This window comes from Saccoglossus kowalevskii, chromosome 1 (assembly GCF_978046115.1).
Source record: "Saccoglossus kowalevskii chromosome 1, keSacKowa6.1, whole genome shotgun sequence".
In the NCBI taxonomy this organism is placed as follows: domain Eukaryota; kingdom Metazoa; phylum Hemichordata; class Enteropneusta; family Harrimaniidae; genus Saccoglossus; species Saccoglossus kowalevskii.
In genome coordinates, this window is record NC_140641.1 from 3,238,649 (window position 1) to 3,259,177 (window position 20,529).

At 37.4% G+C, this 20,529-nt stretch overlaps 1 protein-coding gene across 1 annotated transcript in view; it reads left to right on the plus strand.

Moving 5' to 3' along the window:
• LOC100368478 (uncharacterized) overlaps positions 1-20,529 on the plus strand; it is a 106,664-nt gene that overhangs the window by 46,695 nt on the left and 39,440 nt on the right. Inside the window, exons 11-18 of the mRNA XM_085502910.1 lie at positions 9,590-10,011; positions 10,562-10,835; positions 10,886-11,198; positions 11,783-12,576; positions 12,681-13,379; positions 13,477-14,168; positions 18,036-18,684; positions 19,697-19,966. Coding sequence (XP_085359036.1) covers positions 9,590-10,011; positions 10,562-10,835; positions 10,886-11,198; positions 11,783-12,576; positions 12,681-13,379; positions 13,477-14,168; positions 18,036-18,684; positions 19,697-19,966 — 4,113 coding nt within the window. The remainder of the gene's footprint in view (positions 1-9,589; positions 10,012-10,561; positions 10,836-10,885; positions 11,199-11,782; positions 12,577-12,680; positions 13,380-13,476; positions 14,169-18,035; positions 18,685-19,696; positions 19,967-20,529) is intronic.

The window sequence follows — 20,529 nt, forward strand, 5'->3', positions numbered from 1 at the left end:
CCATTTGTCTGTTTATTTATGCATGTGTATTATTCTGTCCATATTTCTGTTTGTCTGTCCATCCAACTGTTATCTGTTCCCCTGTCTGTCTATATGTATGTCTGCCCATCTGTCTGTTTAATTGTTTGGTTTTTTGTCTATCCATCTAGCTGTTTATTTTTCCATTTGGTTGTTTGTCTCCATCTGGCTGTTTGTCTGTTCCTCTGTCTGATTGTGTATATGTCTGTCAATTTGTATGTGTGTCTGTCTGCATCTGTTTGTCTGTCTGTCTATGAGCCCAGATGCAAATTCCAAGCTATTAGTAGACTCATTCTTTATAAACAATATCTATTAGTTTTGAAATAGCTATCATGATCTTTTTGTCCATCTATGCTGGGGAGTACAATCCCAAACTGCTTAGTTCACACCAACGGCGAATGCCACGCTTTAAATCGGCGAGCAAAGCGTCCTCATTGACTCCCGTGTGCGAAGCACAAAAAGGGAGTCTTTGCAGTTAGTGTGTCTGTATGTGTGTATGTGTATGTGTGTCCGTCTGTTCCACTGATATCTCAAGAACCATACATCAGTTTTTGATGAAACTTGGTGCATAGATTCTCTGGGCCAATGCGCAGATTTGATTTAGGTTTTGGTAAAAATCCATGCATATTAATTACCTAATTTGCATGATAATTAGCTGATTTTTAGATGTTCCATGACTGTTCCACTGATATCTAAAGAACCACTCATTGGATTTTGATGAAACTTGGCACACAGATGCTCCAAACTAATGCGCAGATTTGATTAGTTATGGGTAAAAATGTGTGCAATATTAATTACCTAATTTGCATAATGATTAATCAATTTTCGGCTTTTCCACTGATATCTCAAGTACTAATCATCACATTTCAATAAAACTTGGTACATAGATGTCATAGGACACTGCACAAACCTGATAGTTTTTAGGGTAATATCAGTTTATATTAATTAGCTAATTTGCATAATTAATTAATTTTCAGCTTTTGATATTCCAAGTAGTAATCATCACATTTCAATGACACTTGGTACATAGATGTCATAGGACACTGCACAGACCTGATAGTTGTTAGGGTAATACGAGTACATATTAATTACCTAATTAGCATAATTAATTAATTTTCAGCTTTTAATATTTCAAGTAGTAATCATCACATTTCAATGAAATTTGGTACATAGATGTCATAGGACACTGCACAGACCTGATAGTTTTTAGGGTAATATGAGTACATATTAATTACCTAATTTGCATAATTAATTAATTTTCAGCTTTTGATATATCAAGTAGTAATCATTATATTTCAATGAGACTTACTACATAGATCTTCTAGGATTATGCAGACACCTGATTAGTTTTAATTGGATATTAATTACCTAATTTGCATAATGTTCCACTGATATATAAAGAACCACAAATTGGATTTTAATGAAACTTTTAAAAGAGTTTTTGGTAAATATTTATGCTTATTAATCACCTAATTAACATAATTAACACTGATATCTCAATTACTGATCATCACATTTGAATAAAATTTGGTACATAAATGCTCTAGGACAATAGACAGGTCTGATTAATTTTGATAAATATTAATTCTCTAATTAGCATAATAATTCATAATTTTTTTGTTCTGTTCTGTTCATATTAGTTACCTGATTTACATACCGGTAATTAATTTTCAGCTTTTCCATCAATATCTCATGTACAAGTAATTTTGAATTAATTATTAATGTGTCTTCAATACTCTCAGCACACGGGAGTTCTTTCTAAGCTTTCTTTGATTTTGTTTACTTTTCCAAAAATATACCGATCTTCTAAGTAATGTTACACTCTGATAAACTCTGGTAAGAATTGGTTGCCACTTTGGGAATTATTTCCTGACGTGTTACGGTTCCTCACGCTTTGATAAGACTTTGTTACGCTTGAAATCACGCTTTGATAAGATTTATTACACTTTGATGCGATTATGACGCTTTAAATCAGGCTCTGTTAAACTCTGTTACGCATTGGAAAATGTCAAGATCGCCGGTTTCATGCCGCTTTTGATTAAAAGCAAATAAATAAAAAAAATGTTGTGAAAAACTCCGTATGTTATTATATTATGTTTTATTTATATTTTTATTTCTTTTAATTCTTTGACATTTTTTTGTGTGAGTTTGGGTGGGGGTGTTTGTATTGTTGACTTAATTTTTATTAAATATCTATCTTGTATTTTTTATTCTATTTGAAAACAAGATATGTATGACAGAGTTCCTGTTAAAATATTACACTTGCTATCAGATTGTGTGCAGATGTGATGGTTACAGCATTACACTTTGTTTGGTGGTATATATTCAGTGTCTATTTAAATTGTTTTCTTTTCTTAGACCAATCCATTTTAACCGTCCAAATATACTTCCAATAATGAGGTTATTCTGTATCAGTTAGCTGAACTCTATTGCATGTGATTGATGCAGTGATTTGCCCTGAGCATATAAACCATGACAGTGCATGCTAGTATAACCACAAGATAATAAAATGATCAGTAAAATATACCCGTAGAACACCAAAATTGATACAACTCAACTGAGAAGCAAACTTTTAAATCTGAAATCTGCAAGTAGATGAATCAGTATTCTGTCTATGCGGATACACCTCATCATAAAGTAATTTTCTGTAATCTAATATTTTACAGATAATTGAAGAATTCCATTGATTCATGTCCAGAATCTCTGAGTACACAAGTGCAACAAGACTATTTGTCATACACGTACTTGCTCCAGAGATATCATTCATAAATCTGAGTGACCCCTGATGTTCAGTATCTTTAATAACTCCTTTGACTTGACATGTTAATTACATTCTTTGTATATCAAGAGGACCTGGATTTGTTTCTATATCACCACCAAGCAATAGAATCATTCTCGCATTGTACAAATAACATTTCTTAAAAGTATAGTATGGTTTATTGTTTAAAAAGTATTTACTGTACATACAGCAACATTTATTAAGAAACTGTAAATACAGTAAAGCCATATTTTCAGGGAAAATAATAATTCAAGAACACAGTAACAATAATTGTCTTCTTAGTACAGTGATATTTATCAGTGATATTACTAAATTCAAATTCGATGTTTTATAAGATTGATATTACTGTGCTTGAATAATGTGCCTCAAAGGGGCAGTATTGTAGATGAACCACCAGGGGGCAGTATTGAAGATGAGCCACTATAGGGCAGTATTGACAAACCACTACAAGGCAATAGTGAAGTTATGCCCCTACAGGGCAGTGTTGATGTTGAGCCACTACATGGCAATATTAATGTTTAGCCACTACATGGCAATATTAATGTTTAGCCACTACAGGGCAATATTAATGTTTAGCCACTACAGGGCAATATTAATGTTTAGCCACTACAGGGCAATTTTAATGTTTAGCCACTACATGGCAATATTAATGTTTAGCCACTACAGGGCAATATTAATGTTTAGCCACTACAGGGCAATTTTAATGTTTAGCCACTACAGGGCAATATTAATGTTTAGCCACTACATGGCAATATTAATGTTTAGCCACTACATGGCAATATTAATGTTTAGCCACTACAGGACAATATTAATGTTTAGCCACTACATGGCAATATTAATGTTTAGCCACTACATGGCAATATTAATGTTTAGCCACTACAGGGCAATATTAATGTTTAGCCACTACAGGGCAATTTTAATGTTTAGCCACTACAGGGCAATATTAATGTTTAGCCACTACATGGCAATATTAATGTTTAGCCACTACATGGCAATATTAATGTTTAGCCACTACAGGGCAATATTAATGTTGAGCCACTACAGGGCAATATTAATGTTGAGCCACTGCAGGGCAATATTAATGTTGAGCCACTACAGGGCAATATTAATGTTGAGCCACTACAGGGCAATATTAATGTTGAGCCACTAAAGGGCAAATAGATCAATTTAGAAGGGTATATAAAATACCCCTGCTGCCTGTAAAAAAAAAAAATCATAGTTAAAAATAAGTATAAGCAAAGATGGCTTAAAAAGAACATGTGGTACAGAATAGATATATGTAATATTTAAAGTTAATTTGAGAATACTAAAATTCTAGATAGAAAAAAGAAATAAAAGAACAGTGTAAGAGTTTGATTCATGTTCTACAGCATGAACTGCATCTATTAACACAGCAAGATTGATAAGCCTTCAGTGAGCACTCCTGAAATTCCAGATCATTGGTACCATGTTTTTGAATACATTCAATGACCTGATACATAAAACCACATTTTTTATTGGTCAATCGCTTGACCCTGTATGGCATTTGATGCACAATATCGCAAGCTCTATCATAAAATTGGGTTTTTCATTTGATGCAACAAAACATGTATTCACAGCAGACGGAAATTTGTTTGAGATGTTACTGGACTATATTTTTGTATTCAGTTTTTCATTTCAACCACTTTGTAAGCTGAGATCATATGTTAGTGATCACGTATTAGGATACTGACTGTGCATAAATGTGCAGTGTAGTGCCACCAGAAAACCAATTGCTTGAGAATATTTTTCACTATTAAGCCATTTCAAATGTTATATTAATTCACAGACACCAAATAAAGATTTTCAATAACATACAAGTTTTCCCACAGTCGATGATTGTATGGCACTTACATGTCTTCGCCAGTTTTACTTTGGAAGAAGTTGGAAACAGATAACAGAAAGGGGCTACATGGCTAAATCTTTTTTTTTTCAATTTTAATCAAGCATGATTTATAATTTTTTTTCACAATTGTCTATTTCAGTGCAACAGAAACAAAACCAATAAATGTGTAGGTAGACATTTTAACAATTGCACAATTAACATTGGTTTAGGTGTCACACTCAGAGAAGAGTGAAAGGCGTTAATTTGTTTCTAAAATAGGCATCGCGAAATGTTGAAATTGTAAAAAATGTAATATGCATTATTTTTTTCTAATTTTGTTGATAACGAAAAGTAAAGTATGTTCTAAAAAAAGTTTTGAATAAATACATTGCGTAGTGGTTAGTACCGGTAGCAAATGATCACGGCAGGCTGATCACAGTAACACAATCCGGTTATTCGGTGTTTCGCAAGTGAATAACTTACTTGTTTTCGAAGTATTGCAATTGTTGATTATTATTCAGTAATGATTATAATAATGTACAAAAAATAAATTTGTTGAATTTTTATGAATTGGGAGTAAAATTCAACTTAGTTTCAACGTAAACGAATGATTTTAGTTGATAGTAAATGCTCGATGCGATGCGATACGATATCCACCATGTTTTCATTACACATGGCTCATTTAAATATGTTAATGACAGTTCAGTGACCTTGTGGTGAACGCAATGTAAAGTCTACTTGACTTTGTATTCAAAAGAATAAAGATTGTACCCAAGGATGACCTCAGGCAATGCCCGACAGTAATATTTTTTACTGACCACGCATGCATAATGGAACATACCATTACATAAGGAGGAACGGTAGCTCTTGCAATACAAGGGGCAATGTATACGAGGCACTAACGTTACGCCTTTCCTTTTTTCAAGTGTTTGGTCTTAATAGACAAATAAAGTGTTCAGTAAAGAGTTTATATAGTGTTCATCAATAAATGCGAATATGAACGAATAAACTTATATATATTCGAGAACTAACTCTAACAAATGTAACACAAAGTGTAAACGATATATTTTTCACATGATATGGACATAAATTTATAACACAAACTTTCTGTAAAAGTCCTTCAATTGGCAACATAGTCCCTTAGGTACTTTGGTGGATACTGGATAGTCAATTGTTCAAGGAGACGCTCTGTAGTTACTGGTTGTTGCTGGGTTACTTATCTCTGGTGTTTGTTGCTATGGTGCAGTATTTTTCACTGGCGATCTCGTAGCTCTCGTTGGCATTTCTTTGTCTACCTCGGTTGGTTGAGATGGAGTTGGCAAACTCATGTCTGTATCTGTTTGGTTAGATTTAAATGGTTCTCTTGAATTTCTGAGATGTCTTCTATTGCGTCTGTAGACTCTTCCATTTTCTGTTCTAATGTCATACGATCTTACATCGACTTGTTGTTCTACACGAGCTTTCACCCATTGACCAACCGATCTTGCGCTTTTGGCCTCATACATACTATTTCTCCTTCCTTCAAACTAGGTAGTTTTTTCAGCCCACGATTGTAGTACTGACATTGTACTTGCTTTCTTTCATGTAGTTTGGAGAATACTTTCTCAGGTATTTCTGGTCTTAGCAGTAGACGAGCTGTTGGTAGCAGTGATTTTGTGTGTCTACCACATAAACGTTGTATAGGAGATGTTCCCATTCCTTCACTTGGTGTGTTTCTCCAATTAAGTAGTTCGAGGTATTCGTTTCTGCATCTTTTGACTTCTTCATTAACAATTTGGCTGTTTTTACGGCATTCTCTACTTTACCATTACTTTGTGGATATTCAGGGGAGCTGGTAATAAGTTCAAATTCATAGTCTTTGGCAAAATCGCGAAATTCTTTAGAGTTGTATGGTATATTATCACTGTAGTACTGATCTGGTATACCGTGTACTGAGAAATGACGTTTGGTTCTCTTGATGATTTCAGATGCAGTTTCCTCATACAAGTGATCAATCTCAAAGTAATTGGAGTAATAATCCATAGTTACAAATGTATGAGATAATCTCTTTTGTTGAATGTTAGAATGTCTGAGGCAATCTTTTTCCAAGGACGTTCTGGTATACCATGACTTATCATTGGTTACTTCTGTTGATTATTTTAGTATGTATTGCATGTTTCACACTTTGAGATGAAATCGGTGAGGTCTTTGTTCATCCCTGGCCAATATACGACTTCTCTTGCTCTTCTTAGGCAACTCTGAATTCCATTATGAGAGCTGTGTAGTTTCTCTCTAATCATTGGTCTCAAACTAGTTGGTATTACACATCTGAGACCTTTGAACACTACACCATCTTCCATGGCTAATTCAGAACGGCAGTCATAGTAGACATGTAGTTCAGCTGGCAAATGGTGTTTGTCATCAGGTCATCCATTCAGTATAACTTCCTTCAATGATTGTAAAGTTATATCTTTGCTAGTCTCTTGTTGAATCTGTCTGAGCTGTGGCTCAGAGATAGGAAGAAAGTCAACTACATGAATGCTTTCTATTTCTTCTTCAACTTCTGATCTATCTATGTCCTGTAGTGAAGCCCGTGAGAGTGTGTCTGCGAGGTACATTTCCCCACCACATCTGTAGCGAATCTCTACATCATAAGCGTGAAGTCTTAGCAGCAATCTTTGTAAGCACTTTGGAGCTGAAGCTAACGGTTTGTTGTATATGAATACTAGTGGTTTATGATCAGTCCACAGAAGTATTTTCCTTCCATACACATACTGGTGGTTTCGCTCCATTCCAAATACTTGAGCTAAGAGTTCCTTTTCAATCTATGAATATTTCTGCTCAGTACTGGTTAAAGCTCTGCTCGTGTAAGTTACTGGCTGACCATTTTGCATTAATACAATTTCTAGGCCTTTTGAAGATGCATCACCTTGTCCTTCTGTTGGCTCATCTGAATTGAAGTACTTCAGGACAGGAGCAGTAGAGGCTGTTTCCTTCATTTTGTCAAATGCTTCATCTTGTTCTTGAGATCAATTCCACTCCACATCTTTAGCTCCGCTGTCGACTTTGTCGAGCGGAGCTTATCATATGAGTGATTGTCCATTGTCGTCGTCTTGTTAAAAACCGCAAGTCCAATTGCTTTGATATTACATATATAGGTACTACATGTGGACCTCTCTCAGATTTGTTCATTTTGTAATGATATCTTCAATTCTCTAATTTGGGTGAATATTTTTGTCATTTTTAGTAAAAAGTGATATTTTCTCCTTGTTAAAAACCACAAACATGATATTTTTGAATTCTTGTTGAAAACAGCAAGTCCCATTGCATTGATACTATGCATATTGTTCATTTTCTAATGACATTTTCTGTTCTTTAATTGAAATGTGCATTGCTAACAGCGGAGCTATCTCAGCCGAGAGGCTGCTTGTTGTGTGTTAGTCTTCTCATTGGTTCACAGATGTCTGACAAGTCTTTGAGGAATTTGGTTATAAGTATTTAATCATGATTCTTTGCACTCCTGCAACATCTGTTGGTTTCTCCATTTGCTGTATGGCCTTCACTTTATTTGGATCTGGTTTTAAACCTTCTTTTGTCAAAGAATGTCCGATAAAGGTTATCTCATCACTCTTAAGTTGAAATTTCTCTTTGTTTAACTTCTGATCTAGTTTCATTTCAAAGTTCTCTGGTGCTGGAGTAATTCCGAATGGCATTCTTAAGTAACAGTATCTTTCCCATGGCGTCTGAAATGTAGTGAGTAAACTTGACTCATCATCTAGTTCTAAATGTAGGAATCCATCTTTGAGATCAGCTTTACTGAAGACTTTAGTATTTGCTAGATCTGGGAGAATGTCTTCCATCACTGGTAGTGGATAGTTCCTTCTTTTCAATGCTTTGTTAAGATGCTCTGGGTCAACACAAAGTCAAAGCGATCCATTTGACTTCTTGACAATGACAATCTGTTGGCTCTGTAACTTTCTTAATGACACCAAGGTTTTCAAGACGACTTAGTTCATCTTTGAGTTTCTCCTTAATGGCTATAGGTACTCGACGAGGAGGCATTACAACTGGAGTAACAAACTTGTCTAATTCTAAGTGTAATTTACCATCCATCCTGCCTAATCCTTCAAATACATCACCATAGGATTCCATTATTTGATCCTTGCTTAGTCCACTATTCCTTGTTGTCTCTTCAATTTGGAGTATAATCTCAAACTGGACTGTGATTAGCTTCATTTGCTGTGATGCACGAGACCCTAGCAGTGGTATATAGTCACCTTTGACGACAACAAACTCTATTTGATATTTCCTGTCAGTCTTTGGGTTACGTATATTTACTTTCCTTGTACCTATAACTGGCATGTTTGTCTTGCTATACATGGTGAGATTATGGTTGGATGTCTATATTCTAGTCCCTTTTGGTATTAACCCAAAATCGTTTTTACCTACATTAAGACGGATAGAAGCCGTAAAACGTGTAACTGAGGTCAGTTACTCCCTAGATAGTTACTAATAATGGTCTGATGTAGCTATGTACCAGTTTAGTTTGTAATTCAGTTAAGAAGTATTTGGACATTATAATGTATTGTTGAGTGAGATCGCCTTTGTGTGTCAATGAATTTCCTACTTCAAGATACTGATGGTCACGCTATGTGAGGGACGAGTAACAACGATTAGTGTCTAATTAGAAAGCTATACACGTTCAAGGGTGCGAGTATATGAGTAAAAATGATTTGATCAACAGAAATTGTGATATAAGGCGTTGATGAAAGACTGTAATGTACTGATTTGGAATGCGACGTTTGAATTATTTGCGACGTCACGAAATCAAGAATTTTCCATGAATAACATCACCGTCATTCAGTGAAATAAGAAGATTTTAGAACATTAGTAAGTAGTCACGTACTAAACTGATTGTTCTAGAAGACTACGCTTTGAAGTATTTCGAATTTGTGAACAATCTGTAATAGTATTTCCTGCTACTGATTAATTATTCAAGAGTATTGACTAGCGTGTTAATTGTCAAAATGAGTGACATAGAAACACAATCGGAAATAGACATATGTACTAAATCTCAACTGGAGGACAGCAAATCTAACGAGGAAAGTGGCGACATCAAAGTGTCATCATGGTTATTTGGCAAAAGTGACCACACCACTACAATGGATGAAATTGATACAATACCAAAGCATGTATCAATTAAAACACAAAAGTCTAAAGAAGACCAAATAAATAGATTGAAAGCTTCCAGGTCAGCATACTTTAGCAAAGTTACAGAGAAAAGGCATCAGATCGAAATTTTATTGCTGGATAGTCATCACGCTCCCCAAGTTGAAATTCAGTTAAAGGAATGGCAAAATACTTATCAAGATTTTAAACAAGCTGATAACAAGTACAGATGGTTATTACCCCCAAGAGAGCAACATAATAGACTATGACGCTTGGGTAGCTCCATGACTTGTTGAGTGCGGCAAGTTTACACTGAAAGTAGAGAATTGGTTGCTAGGAAACAGTAACGATCTTCCCAGAGATGAAGATGAAATTAAACCATCCGATAGCATTTGGCAACAAGATTACATGGAACATGTATCGAGATCTCACGTTAGTACTAGAAGTAAATTATTGTCACAAGCTGGTAGTCGTTCTACTAGTGTTAAAAGTAATACGTCCAAGGTGAGCATTATGGCTAAAAAAGTTTAATTGACGACACGTGCTTCCGCATTGAGTGGTACATACACCACTAACAAACAAGATGACAAGAAGAAAAGCCACGATATTAATAATAGTGCATCATGCATTATACTAAATAAAGGAAATCACTCAGATACTAACAGTAATGGCCATAGAAATTCTCATGCCAGTCGATTTCTGGAACTGACACAACTGTTGGTAGACCACAACAAACGTGCTGCATTACCACTACAAAAAATACCGAATTTCAGAGGAGACCCACTGAAATATAAAAGATTCATCCGGGCATTTAAGCATGGTATAGAAGTTAATACAGACAATCCAGAAGATAGGCTTTATTTCCTAGAGCAGTACACAGAGGGTGAACCAAAAGAAATCGTCAGTAGTTGCATATACATGGAACCTAAAAATGGTTATGCTACAGCAAGAAAACTACTTGATGAAAAATATGGTAACCCACACAGAATAGCATTGGCATACACAGCTCAGGCAGAGAAATGGCCACAGGTGAAGTCAGAAGATAAAGTTGGACTAAATGAGTTCTTGATATTCCTGACTGCCACAATGCAATGCAGGGCGAGGTGCATTTACGGGAGCTAGACCATCACAAAAATATAATGATGTTGGTGGATAAATTACCATATAAATTGAAAGAATCCTGGAGACAGAAATCAGATGGCATCATGTTAACCCGACCAGTCCAATTTGAAGATTTGCTCGACTTTGTGGACAAAGAAAACAGAGTGTTACATAATGTATTGTTTCGTGAGTTGAATAGTGCACAACAGAAGGAGAAAGCAGTGAAATACAACAAGAAAGCTGAACGCAGCCAGTGTAAAAAGTATACAGCTTTTGCTGTAAATGCTGACACCAAACCAAACAATCCATGTTTGTGTTGCACTGACACTTCACACCAGATACAAAAGTGTAAATGGTTTGCTAGTAAAAACTACAAAGACAATTTAAGAAACAGCTGATACGTGCTAAGGGACTTTGCTATGGTTGTCTAAAGACAGAAAACCACCTAATCAAGAACTGTAAAAGTAAATTAACATGTGACATCTGTAAACAACCTCACCCTACCGTATTACACAGAGTCTGAGAGATACAATATATACCTGTTCTAAGGATGGACCCATGACAACATCGGTGGGACGTGTTACCATTGATTGCCAGACCACTAGATCAAAAGAAATTACTGGGAAGCCAGTAATCATACCAATTATAGAGTAAGAAGCAAGTCTACAGGTTTGTAAACAGAAACCTACGCATGCATGGATACTGGTAGCGATGCAGTGTTTTGTACTGAAAGGATCAGACAACAGCTGAATGTTGGTGGACACAAAACAAAGCTGAATCTACACACCATAACTGGATGTAAAGGAACAGACAGTTATGCAATTAAGGACCTAGAAGTCATGAATTTGAATGATTGTGAACCTAGAATCGACTTTTCCATTGTTAAGACACAGATGAGATACCTGTATCCAAAGAGGATATTTTGACACAGCTAGACATACAGTGTTGGTCATACCTGAAAGAAGTATATCTACCAAGTATAGATGCAGATATTGGGTTGTTGGTTGGTAACAGTGTGCCCAAAGCTTTTGTGCCATGGGAAGTAATAAACAGCCAAGATAATGGTCCTTATGCTGTAAAGACAGTTTTAGGATGGGCTGTTAATGGATCCCTGAAAGGGGCTGGTCACAAAGAAGACTCAAGTGAACACAGTTCGCATGCAGTTGTGAATAGAATTCAAGTTGGACAAAACCTGAATCAACAGTTAACCAATTACTTCAATTTAGAATTTTCAGAAAGAATTATTGACGACAAGCCAGAGAGGTCAATTGAAGACAAAAAGTTCATGGAAATCATGAAAGCCAAAGTACAACACATCAATGGACATTACCAAGTACCATTGCCACTTCGTAATGAAAATGTCCAGATGCCAGACAATAGACCAGTTGCTGAACAGCGACTGAAACAGCTGAGAAAAAAATTACAAAGAGATCCGTCATATCACAGGGAATATAATCAGTTTATGGAAACTGTATTTGCCAAAGGTTATGCTGAGTCAGTGCCATTAGGAGAGCTGCCAGGCAAAAAGGGCAAGAAGTGGTATATTCCACATCATGGTGAACGACATCCACAAAAGAAGAAACTGGGGGTTCTATTCAATTGTAGTGCTGAATTCCAGGGGACATCACTCAACAAGCAGTTGTTACAAGGTCCTGATCTACAAAGATTTCCAACGTTTTCTGTGGTGGTCTGATGGTGATACTAGCAAGCCTGCAGTAGAGTATAGGATGAAAGTTCATATCTTTGGAGCAACTTCATCACCAAGCTGTGCCAATTACGCTTTAAAAAAAGACAGCTGAAGATAGTTCAAACACAGAAGCCTTAGTTGTGGATACTATACGAACAAATTTCTATGTCGATGATATGCTAAAATCTGTGCCTACAATGAAAGAGGGAATAACTTTGGCTAAGAATATTATGACCACTTGTAAGGAAGGTGGCTTCAGACTTACCAAATGGATAAGTAATTATAGACGGGTATTGGAAGCAATACCAAAAGAGGGGAGAGCTAAAGAAGTTAAAGACTTGAACTTACAAGTTCAAGTTGGACAAAACCTGAATCAACAGTTAACCAATTACTTCAATTTAGAATTCCCAGAAAGAATTATTAACGACAAGCCAGAGAGGTCAATTGAAGACAACAAGTTCATGGAAGCTAAAGAAGTTAAAGATTTGAACTTACAACTAGATGAGTTGTCAGTAGAAAGAGCTCTAGGCATGCAGTGGGATGTGGAAGCCGACACTTTTGGTTTCAGGAACTGCATCAAAGGAAAGACAACTAGCAGAAAAGGCATACTGAGTATTGTGAGCTCTGTGTTTGACCCATTGGGGTTAGCAGCTCCTGTGATTCTGCCAGCCAAAGTTATACTCCAAGACCTATGTAAAAGTAAGTTAAACTGGGATGCTGAAATTCCTGCCAAACAGCATAAAAATGGAATAAGTGGCTGGAAGACCTACCCAAGTTGGAAGAGAACTTCAAGATTAATAGATGTCTGAAACCAGAAAGATTTGGTAAACCAGTAAATACCCAGTTACACCATTTTTCTGATGCCAGTGAATTGGGTTATGGTGCAGTATCATACATTAGGATGGTGAATCAGAATGGAGTGGCAGAGTGGCACCAATGAAGCAAATGACTATTCCACGATTAGAGTTGAAAGCAGCAACATTGTCAGTGAAACAGAATAAACTCATACAGAGAGATATGGAAATGAAAGTGGATGAGACATTTTACTGGACCGATAGCATGACTGTGCTTCGGTACATAAATAACGAACATACAAGATATCACACTTTTGTTGCAAACAGAGTGGCACTGATACGAGATGGATCAGTACCTGAGCAGTGGTCATATGTAAACACCAAGGACAGCCCAGCAAATGAATGCTCACTAGGACAGTCTATTGATGACTTTCTCAATAATAGTCGATGGATTTATGGACCACGATTTATTTGGGAGTCTCAAGAAAGATGGCCCCAAACTAATCCTGACACACGGCTCCCAGAAGATGACCAAGAGGTGAAGACCAGAGTAAAGGTTAACACTGTCACTCTGTTGATTACAAATCCAATTGCTGAGTTAATACAACATTACTCAAATTGGTTCCAGCTAAGGAAGGCAGTTGCATGGCTGTTGAAGTTCAAGAAAATGTTGAAGATCCGATGCGAGAATAAACACCAAGCTGTAGGGTTAATTAAGCAGAATGTAGATTCTGTGTTGACTGTACAAGACATGTGTGATGCTGAACTGGCTATCATTAAATTTGAACAACACAGAGTGTTTGCATAAGAAGTTGCCATACTTAATGGAAAAGAGAAGTATGTAAAGCGAACCAGTCATCTCTACAAATTGGATCCTGTATTAGGAACAGATAGTCTGTTACGTGTTGGCGGTCGATTGAAACAAGCAAACCTCTCAGAACAGACAAAGCATCCACTGATTTTACTTAAAGATAGTCATGTATCTGAAATAATCCTACGTGATATTCATGAAAATGGTGGACATTACATCATTTCCGAATTAAGGAAGAAATATTGGATTATACATGCTAACTCTGCCACAGGAAGTATGATTCACAAATATATTATATGCCGTATCTTCTAATGAACCACCATTCACAAGGGTGGGTAACATTTTCAAGTTTCTTTCAAATTTTATTGAGTTACATTTGAATTACTTGTTCTGTATTTTTGAATTTTATTAGAATGTTATTAAGAAATCAGACCTTGGCGGCTTTAGAACATTAGTTTAGTTGATAAATTGCCCATATTATTCGCGTTATGACCAATTTAGGGGCTGAAATGTAGCCGCCGTTTAGTTATATTGTATTTTTATCGTACGTTTGACTTTTTGTATTTACGCCCTCTCGTGGCTATAATATTTCACGCTCCGATATACATTCTTTTTCTGGAACATTTAGACAGAAAAGTCAGTTCACGGTTAGCACTCGACGGAGATGGACCCAAAATTGTTTTTACCTACGTTAAGATGGATAGAAGCCGTAAAACGTGTAACTGAGGTCAGTTACTCCCTAGACAGTTACTAATAATGGTCTGATGTAGCTAAGTACCAGTTTAGTTAAGAAGTATTTGGACATTATAATGTATTGTTGAGGTGAGATCGCCTTTGTGTGTCAATGAATTTCCTACTTTAAGATACTGATGGTCACGCTACGTGAGGGACGAGTAACAACGATTAGTGTCTAATTAGAAAGCTATACACGTACAAGGGTGCGTGTATACATGTGATGAACGTAGCAACTCTGCACTTGTCATCTTTCTTATCAAGGTTGGTTACAATTTTGTATGCATCCCAAATCTGATTTCATTTCTTCCAATTTTTGGCAAGATTACCCTTCAATTCAAGTTTTGGAGGCAGTGGAACATTAGATGTAAAGTTTGATGGATGGGGAACATTTCCTTGTGCTTGATTATCTGCCATATTTGAAATTTATGAGGTATAAACTCAGAAAACTTGTCTGCATTCACTGAGCAGCAACGGTGATTGCAAAGTCATGTGTGTACATTCAACTTCGAACAAGGAAAGTTGGTCTGATCAGTTTAAAACTCACCTCAGCGATTCAATTTCAGTCCGATATGGATTTCTGGGTTACAAAACGTTTCTTTGTGCATTCATTTAGCAACAAGATCATTTCTGACACCATGTAAAGTTTACTTAAGAAGAAAGATCGTATACAAGGATGACCTCAGGCAATTCCCGACTATAATATTTTTTACTAACCACACATGCGTAATGGAACATACCATTACATAAGGAAGAACCGTAGCTCTTGCAATACAAGGGGCAATGTATACGAGGCACTAACGTTACACGCAACGCGATACTGTAGAGATTCACCGATGTTGTAGCAAGATCTTTATGCTTTGATTTTGACGGGGAAAACGGCATGATTTTCTTTAAATAAAAAAATTAGTTGTTTTCAAAAAATAAACTGAGCATTTGAAGAATGATTTAACATTGTTAATAGAAATAACAGCTCATTGTCGAAACGAAGCTTACCCCCATTCACGTCATCATACTCTTAAATAGGTGTCAATGACTACGGTAAAATATAAATTATTTTAAGCATCAGGAGTGAATGAAATATCCAAAATATTTTTAAAAAAAACTGGGCGATTTCATGGTCCGTTGCAGACTGTACTCGACCGACCGTCCATACACGTGTTGTCACTGTACATCCGCCATGTTGAATTGCACGAGATCGGCAAAATCTTCATTACAACACAGTCATTGTAGACTGTGATTACAACTAACAGTTTAATGCTCACAACATAACAAATACGAATATAATCATAGGCAACCTGCTATGATATAATGAATAAATTGATGGACACAGGGACATTCTTTCCCCCCGAGTTGTGGATATTTCGGAAATTGCGACACAAGCAAAAAACCAGAAAACGATTTACTTAACAACTATGTCCCCATGAATTAATTGTTCGTGTACAATAATTTGACAGGGTATACAATTTAGAAACTAGTTTCGTAAATTGGAGACAATTGTTTGCTTTTTTGGCTTTTCACAAGAATATAAAGAATATAATCATCATGATATTCACATCCGTACGTCATGGAATGTACATCAATTCTACCCCAATACATTCAATGTTACTGAAACTGGAAAACTTACCTTTGCAAACATGTCTCTTATGCCGCCTTCTTGAAGTTCTTGAAATCATGTAAGGTTACTAGTTCTTTCAGTAACTAGTGAATGAGACCACTGAGCCGAACAAAATACATGTATAAACAGTACTGCACGCAATGGAGAAATCACGTGCCATACAACAGCAGTGTTACTTGCAGATCTAATCTACTGTAAAATACTTTATTTCAGCTGGAATTATCATCGCTGAAAAGACTTTTTCTGGGTGTTTTGTATTGAATTTATTTTCATTGATTTTTGACAAGTTGAATGTAAAATATAGGAAAACGGGTATATTCGCTGGATTTTATTTTAATTGAAACATTCCTTCAGCGAAAATAGCGAAAAAAAGTTGCAAGTGAAAATAAAGTATTTTACAGTAATTAATTTATTCTGAGCATGCGCATGTCATTCTGTCAATGTTGCCGGGAGAGGTAATTTTTGATGAAAATCATGAAAAAGACCCACTTGGGATTTTCAGATCTGGAAAAAAAATTGTGTGCCTACTAAGCATATTATTGTTAATCAATCTGCCAAGTTTCACTGATATCTGCTGCAGAATTTCTGAGAAAATGTTGGAGAAGGAAAATGAACAAAACCTGAATTATAAAGTCCCCTTTTCAGGCTGCGCCTGAACGGGGACTAATAAAAGCCATTTCTTTTAAATGTAACATATTCTCTTTTATTAGTAAGAAACATGTTATCAATCTGTACAAAAAGCAACAAAAAAACACAAATATTATCACTGTTTACAAATCATACATGCAAAGTTATCAAAGTAAACATTTAATATTTTCAGTGTTTACAAATCATACATACAAATATCATAATGTCAGGTCAAATGTCCACAATATCAGAGCAACTGTCATCATCTTCAGGTGGAGGTGGAGGAGTTCTGAGAGAGGTCCAAGAGATGGTGGCCTGGTGATTATCCCTGCAGTGGTCATGACTGTGCTCACAAAGTCACTCAGGTTCAGGGAGTCTGTGGTCTTGTCAGCAGCAGCAGGGGTGTCATGGCTCTAGTTACCCCCCTGTCCAGGTCCAGGATGTTGGTGGAGCTCATTGATGCATGTGTTGATGGTTGTGGGTACAGGGCAGAGTACTGGCCGCTCATGTAATGAGAGTTTTGGGAGCCCCAGACACTGGTGGGCTGTTGACCTGGCATTTGCTGGGTCGACCACTGTGATGGTGAAGGCTGCCACTGGTAACTCTGGGGCATTTTTGTGGGGTACTACCTGCTGGTGGAGCTGGTAGGTACGACTGAAGTTGTAGCTGGATTGGGGGGATTGGAGCGACCTGTCGCTGCTACTGTGGGAAGGTGGGCATCTGCTGGAACATCTCCTGGCACTGTTCAGCCTGCCTCTGTCCCTCATGTAGCACTGTCATGAGCTTGATCTTTGTAGCTCGTTTTATGTCCCCAGGAAGCTGTGCCAGACCCTCATCTATAAGTCTGGCAAAGGTGGAGGGACCACCTTTTTGCCAGACATAAACTCCATCAGACTTTGCTTCAAGTCAACACTCTCTATGGAGAGTCTTCGAGAGGGGGCTCTGTAGACTGGGACTCTGACCCAGAGTCTGACTGGATGATGACTGGTGTTGGTGGGGGTACTGCTGGCCCAGTAGCTGTGGCTGTTGCTGGTGCTCCCCTCCCTGTACCTCTACCACGTATGCTCACCATGTTTCTGCGTTCCACAGTTTTGATGTGGTCTTTGAGGAGAACTTCTCCCACACCCACTTGTCCATGGCAGACAGGTCCTCGACTGTCTCGGCACCCCCGACTTCCTGACAGTCCTCTTGTCCTCATAAACTCCATCAGACTTTGCTTCAAGTCAACACTCTATGGAGAGTCTTCGAGAGGGGGCTCTGTAGACTGGGACTCTGACCCAGAGTCTGACTGGATGATGACTGGTGTTGGTGGGGGTACTGCTGGCCCAGTAGCTGTGGCTGTTGCTGGTGCTCCCCTCCCTGTACCTCTACCACGTATGCTCACCATGTTTCTGCGTTCCACAGTTTTGATGTGGTCTTTGAGGAGAACTTCTCCCACACCCACTTGTCCATGGCAGACAGGTCCTCGACTGTCTCGGCACCCCCGACTTCCTGACAGTCCTCTTGAGGAGGCTCATCTGGGTACGGTTGGATTTGTAAAAGGTTCTCTTTGTTCTGCAAGTCTTTATAATCTGTTATTCACTTTGAATAGATGGAGGAATTGTCTTTTAGCCAGTTAATAACCTCTACTTAGTAGTAGGGTTTGTTTGTACGCTTTTTGCGGCGGCTGCTGCTAGCACTGGTGTGATGTCTGGGAGATCATCCCCTGCAGGGTCAGGCTATGGCTGCTCTGGCTCTGGAACCTGTATGGCTTCATCTTCTGCCAGTGGTGGTGTTGGAGACCTCGGCCTTTCAGCCACCTGGCCTCTGCCTGTCCGTCTCTGACTCTTCTTTGCTGCACCTCTACCTCTCTTGGGCCCCATCTTTGTTGTTTTCAGGCTCAGGATACTATTTCTTCGTTTGGAAACAATGCAATGAGTGTTACTCAAGACGCAGCACTATTTATCGGGGTGGAAAGAGAGCGTGGTTATTGTAGGAGCTGAGGAAGCTTGCCAAGCATAACAAAGCGTGTTAATCCTTGATCAAATCGCCTCAATTCATGGGAAAGCGTGGAGCCCTTCATGAAAGTGTAACAAAGCGTGTCAGATCTTGATGAAAGCATCTGACCTTGTGTCAGATCTTCATGCCAGATCGTAGCAAATCTTGAGACAATCTTAATGAAGCATGTCAAGTGGTGACAGACCATGAAGTCTGGGGGTTCCCGCTTTGAACCAAGCCCTGTTAAGCTTTCCAACGCTTTGAGTCAAGCTTTGCTGAGCTTTGTTAAGCTTTGATACGCTCTCTGCGCTTCAATCAATTCGTGACATAGCGCCAACGATTTTCAAACAGTTTAAAATTTTGTTGGCGCTTTTGCCGAATGTCCTACTTTACTCCAACCTTTCCCACGATCTATTACGATTCTGATGCTTTAATCAAGCTTTGTTACGCTTTGGTGCCACTTTAAAGCGCCGTTGGTGTGAACTAAGCATTAAAATTACAGTGCAAGCATTATTTGATTTCATAGTGATTCATTCATATTATTCACTTTGTATATTACAGGGTGACCTATTAGGTGTCTGTGGTAGCGTTGGTAGTGGTAAAAGTTCACTGATGTCTGCAATACTGAGTCAAATGAGACTGGTAAAAGGGCAAGTGTGTGTTGGTGGTACCATTGCATATGTGGCTCAACAAGCATGGGTATTCAATGCAAGTCTCAAAGATAATATCTTATTTGATAAGCCATATGATGAAAAGAGATATACTGATGCTGTGTTTGCTGCTTGTCTTCAACAAGACATTGATATGCTACCAAATGGTGACCAGACTGAGGTAATTATCAATTAAATATCATCACTAATGTGCATAAATTTCACCACTTTGAGAATAGATAACATTTTAAAGGATTGTCTGGTATCACTGATACTACATTTTCATGCATGTGTTGCTTAAAATAATACATATCGTGCCTGGGGAACCCAGCATTGCATTCAATTAAATATTTACATGTCTGTTCAGCCGTCATTGCCATCCTAATTTTTGTTTGTGGGTGTGATAACTCCGATAATATTCGGCCAATCAAACTTATATGTATTGTTAATCTATAAAGTTGGCCTGTATAGATCTTCCAGAAAGTGTATATTGTGTCTTCAATATTGAGAAACTACATAGTGTAATGATTAAGACCTTTGCTTCAAGGGATCAAATCCCATGCTGGGAATTTTTTAGTCCTTTGGACCAACGGTCCAACAGACTAATGACTTCACCATAAGTCGTATGCCGTAGAAAAAGATATCTTGTAAACCAGTTCAGTAATTTTTTTAAAAACTTGGTAAGATGGTAACTAGGGTCATTATGTCTAGACTTCATTTAGGATTGAATCGTTTAAAAAGTGT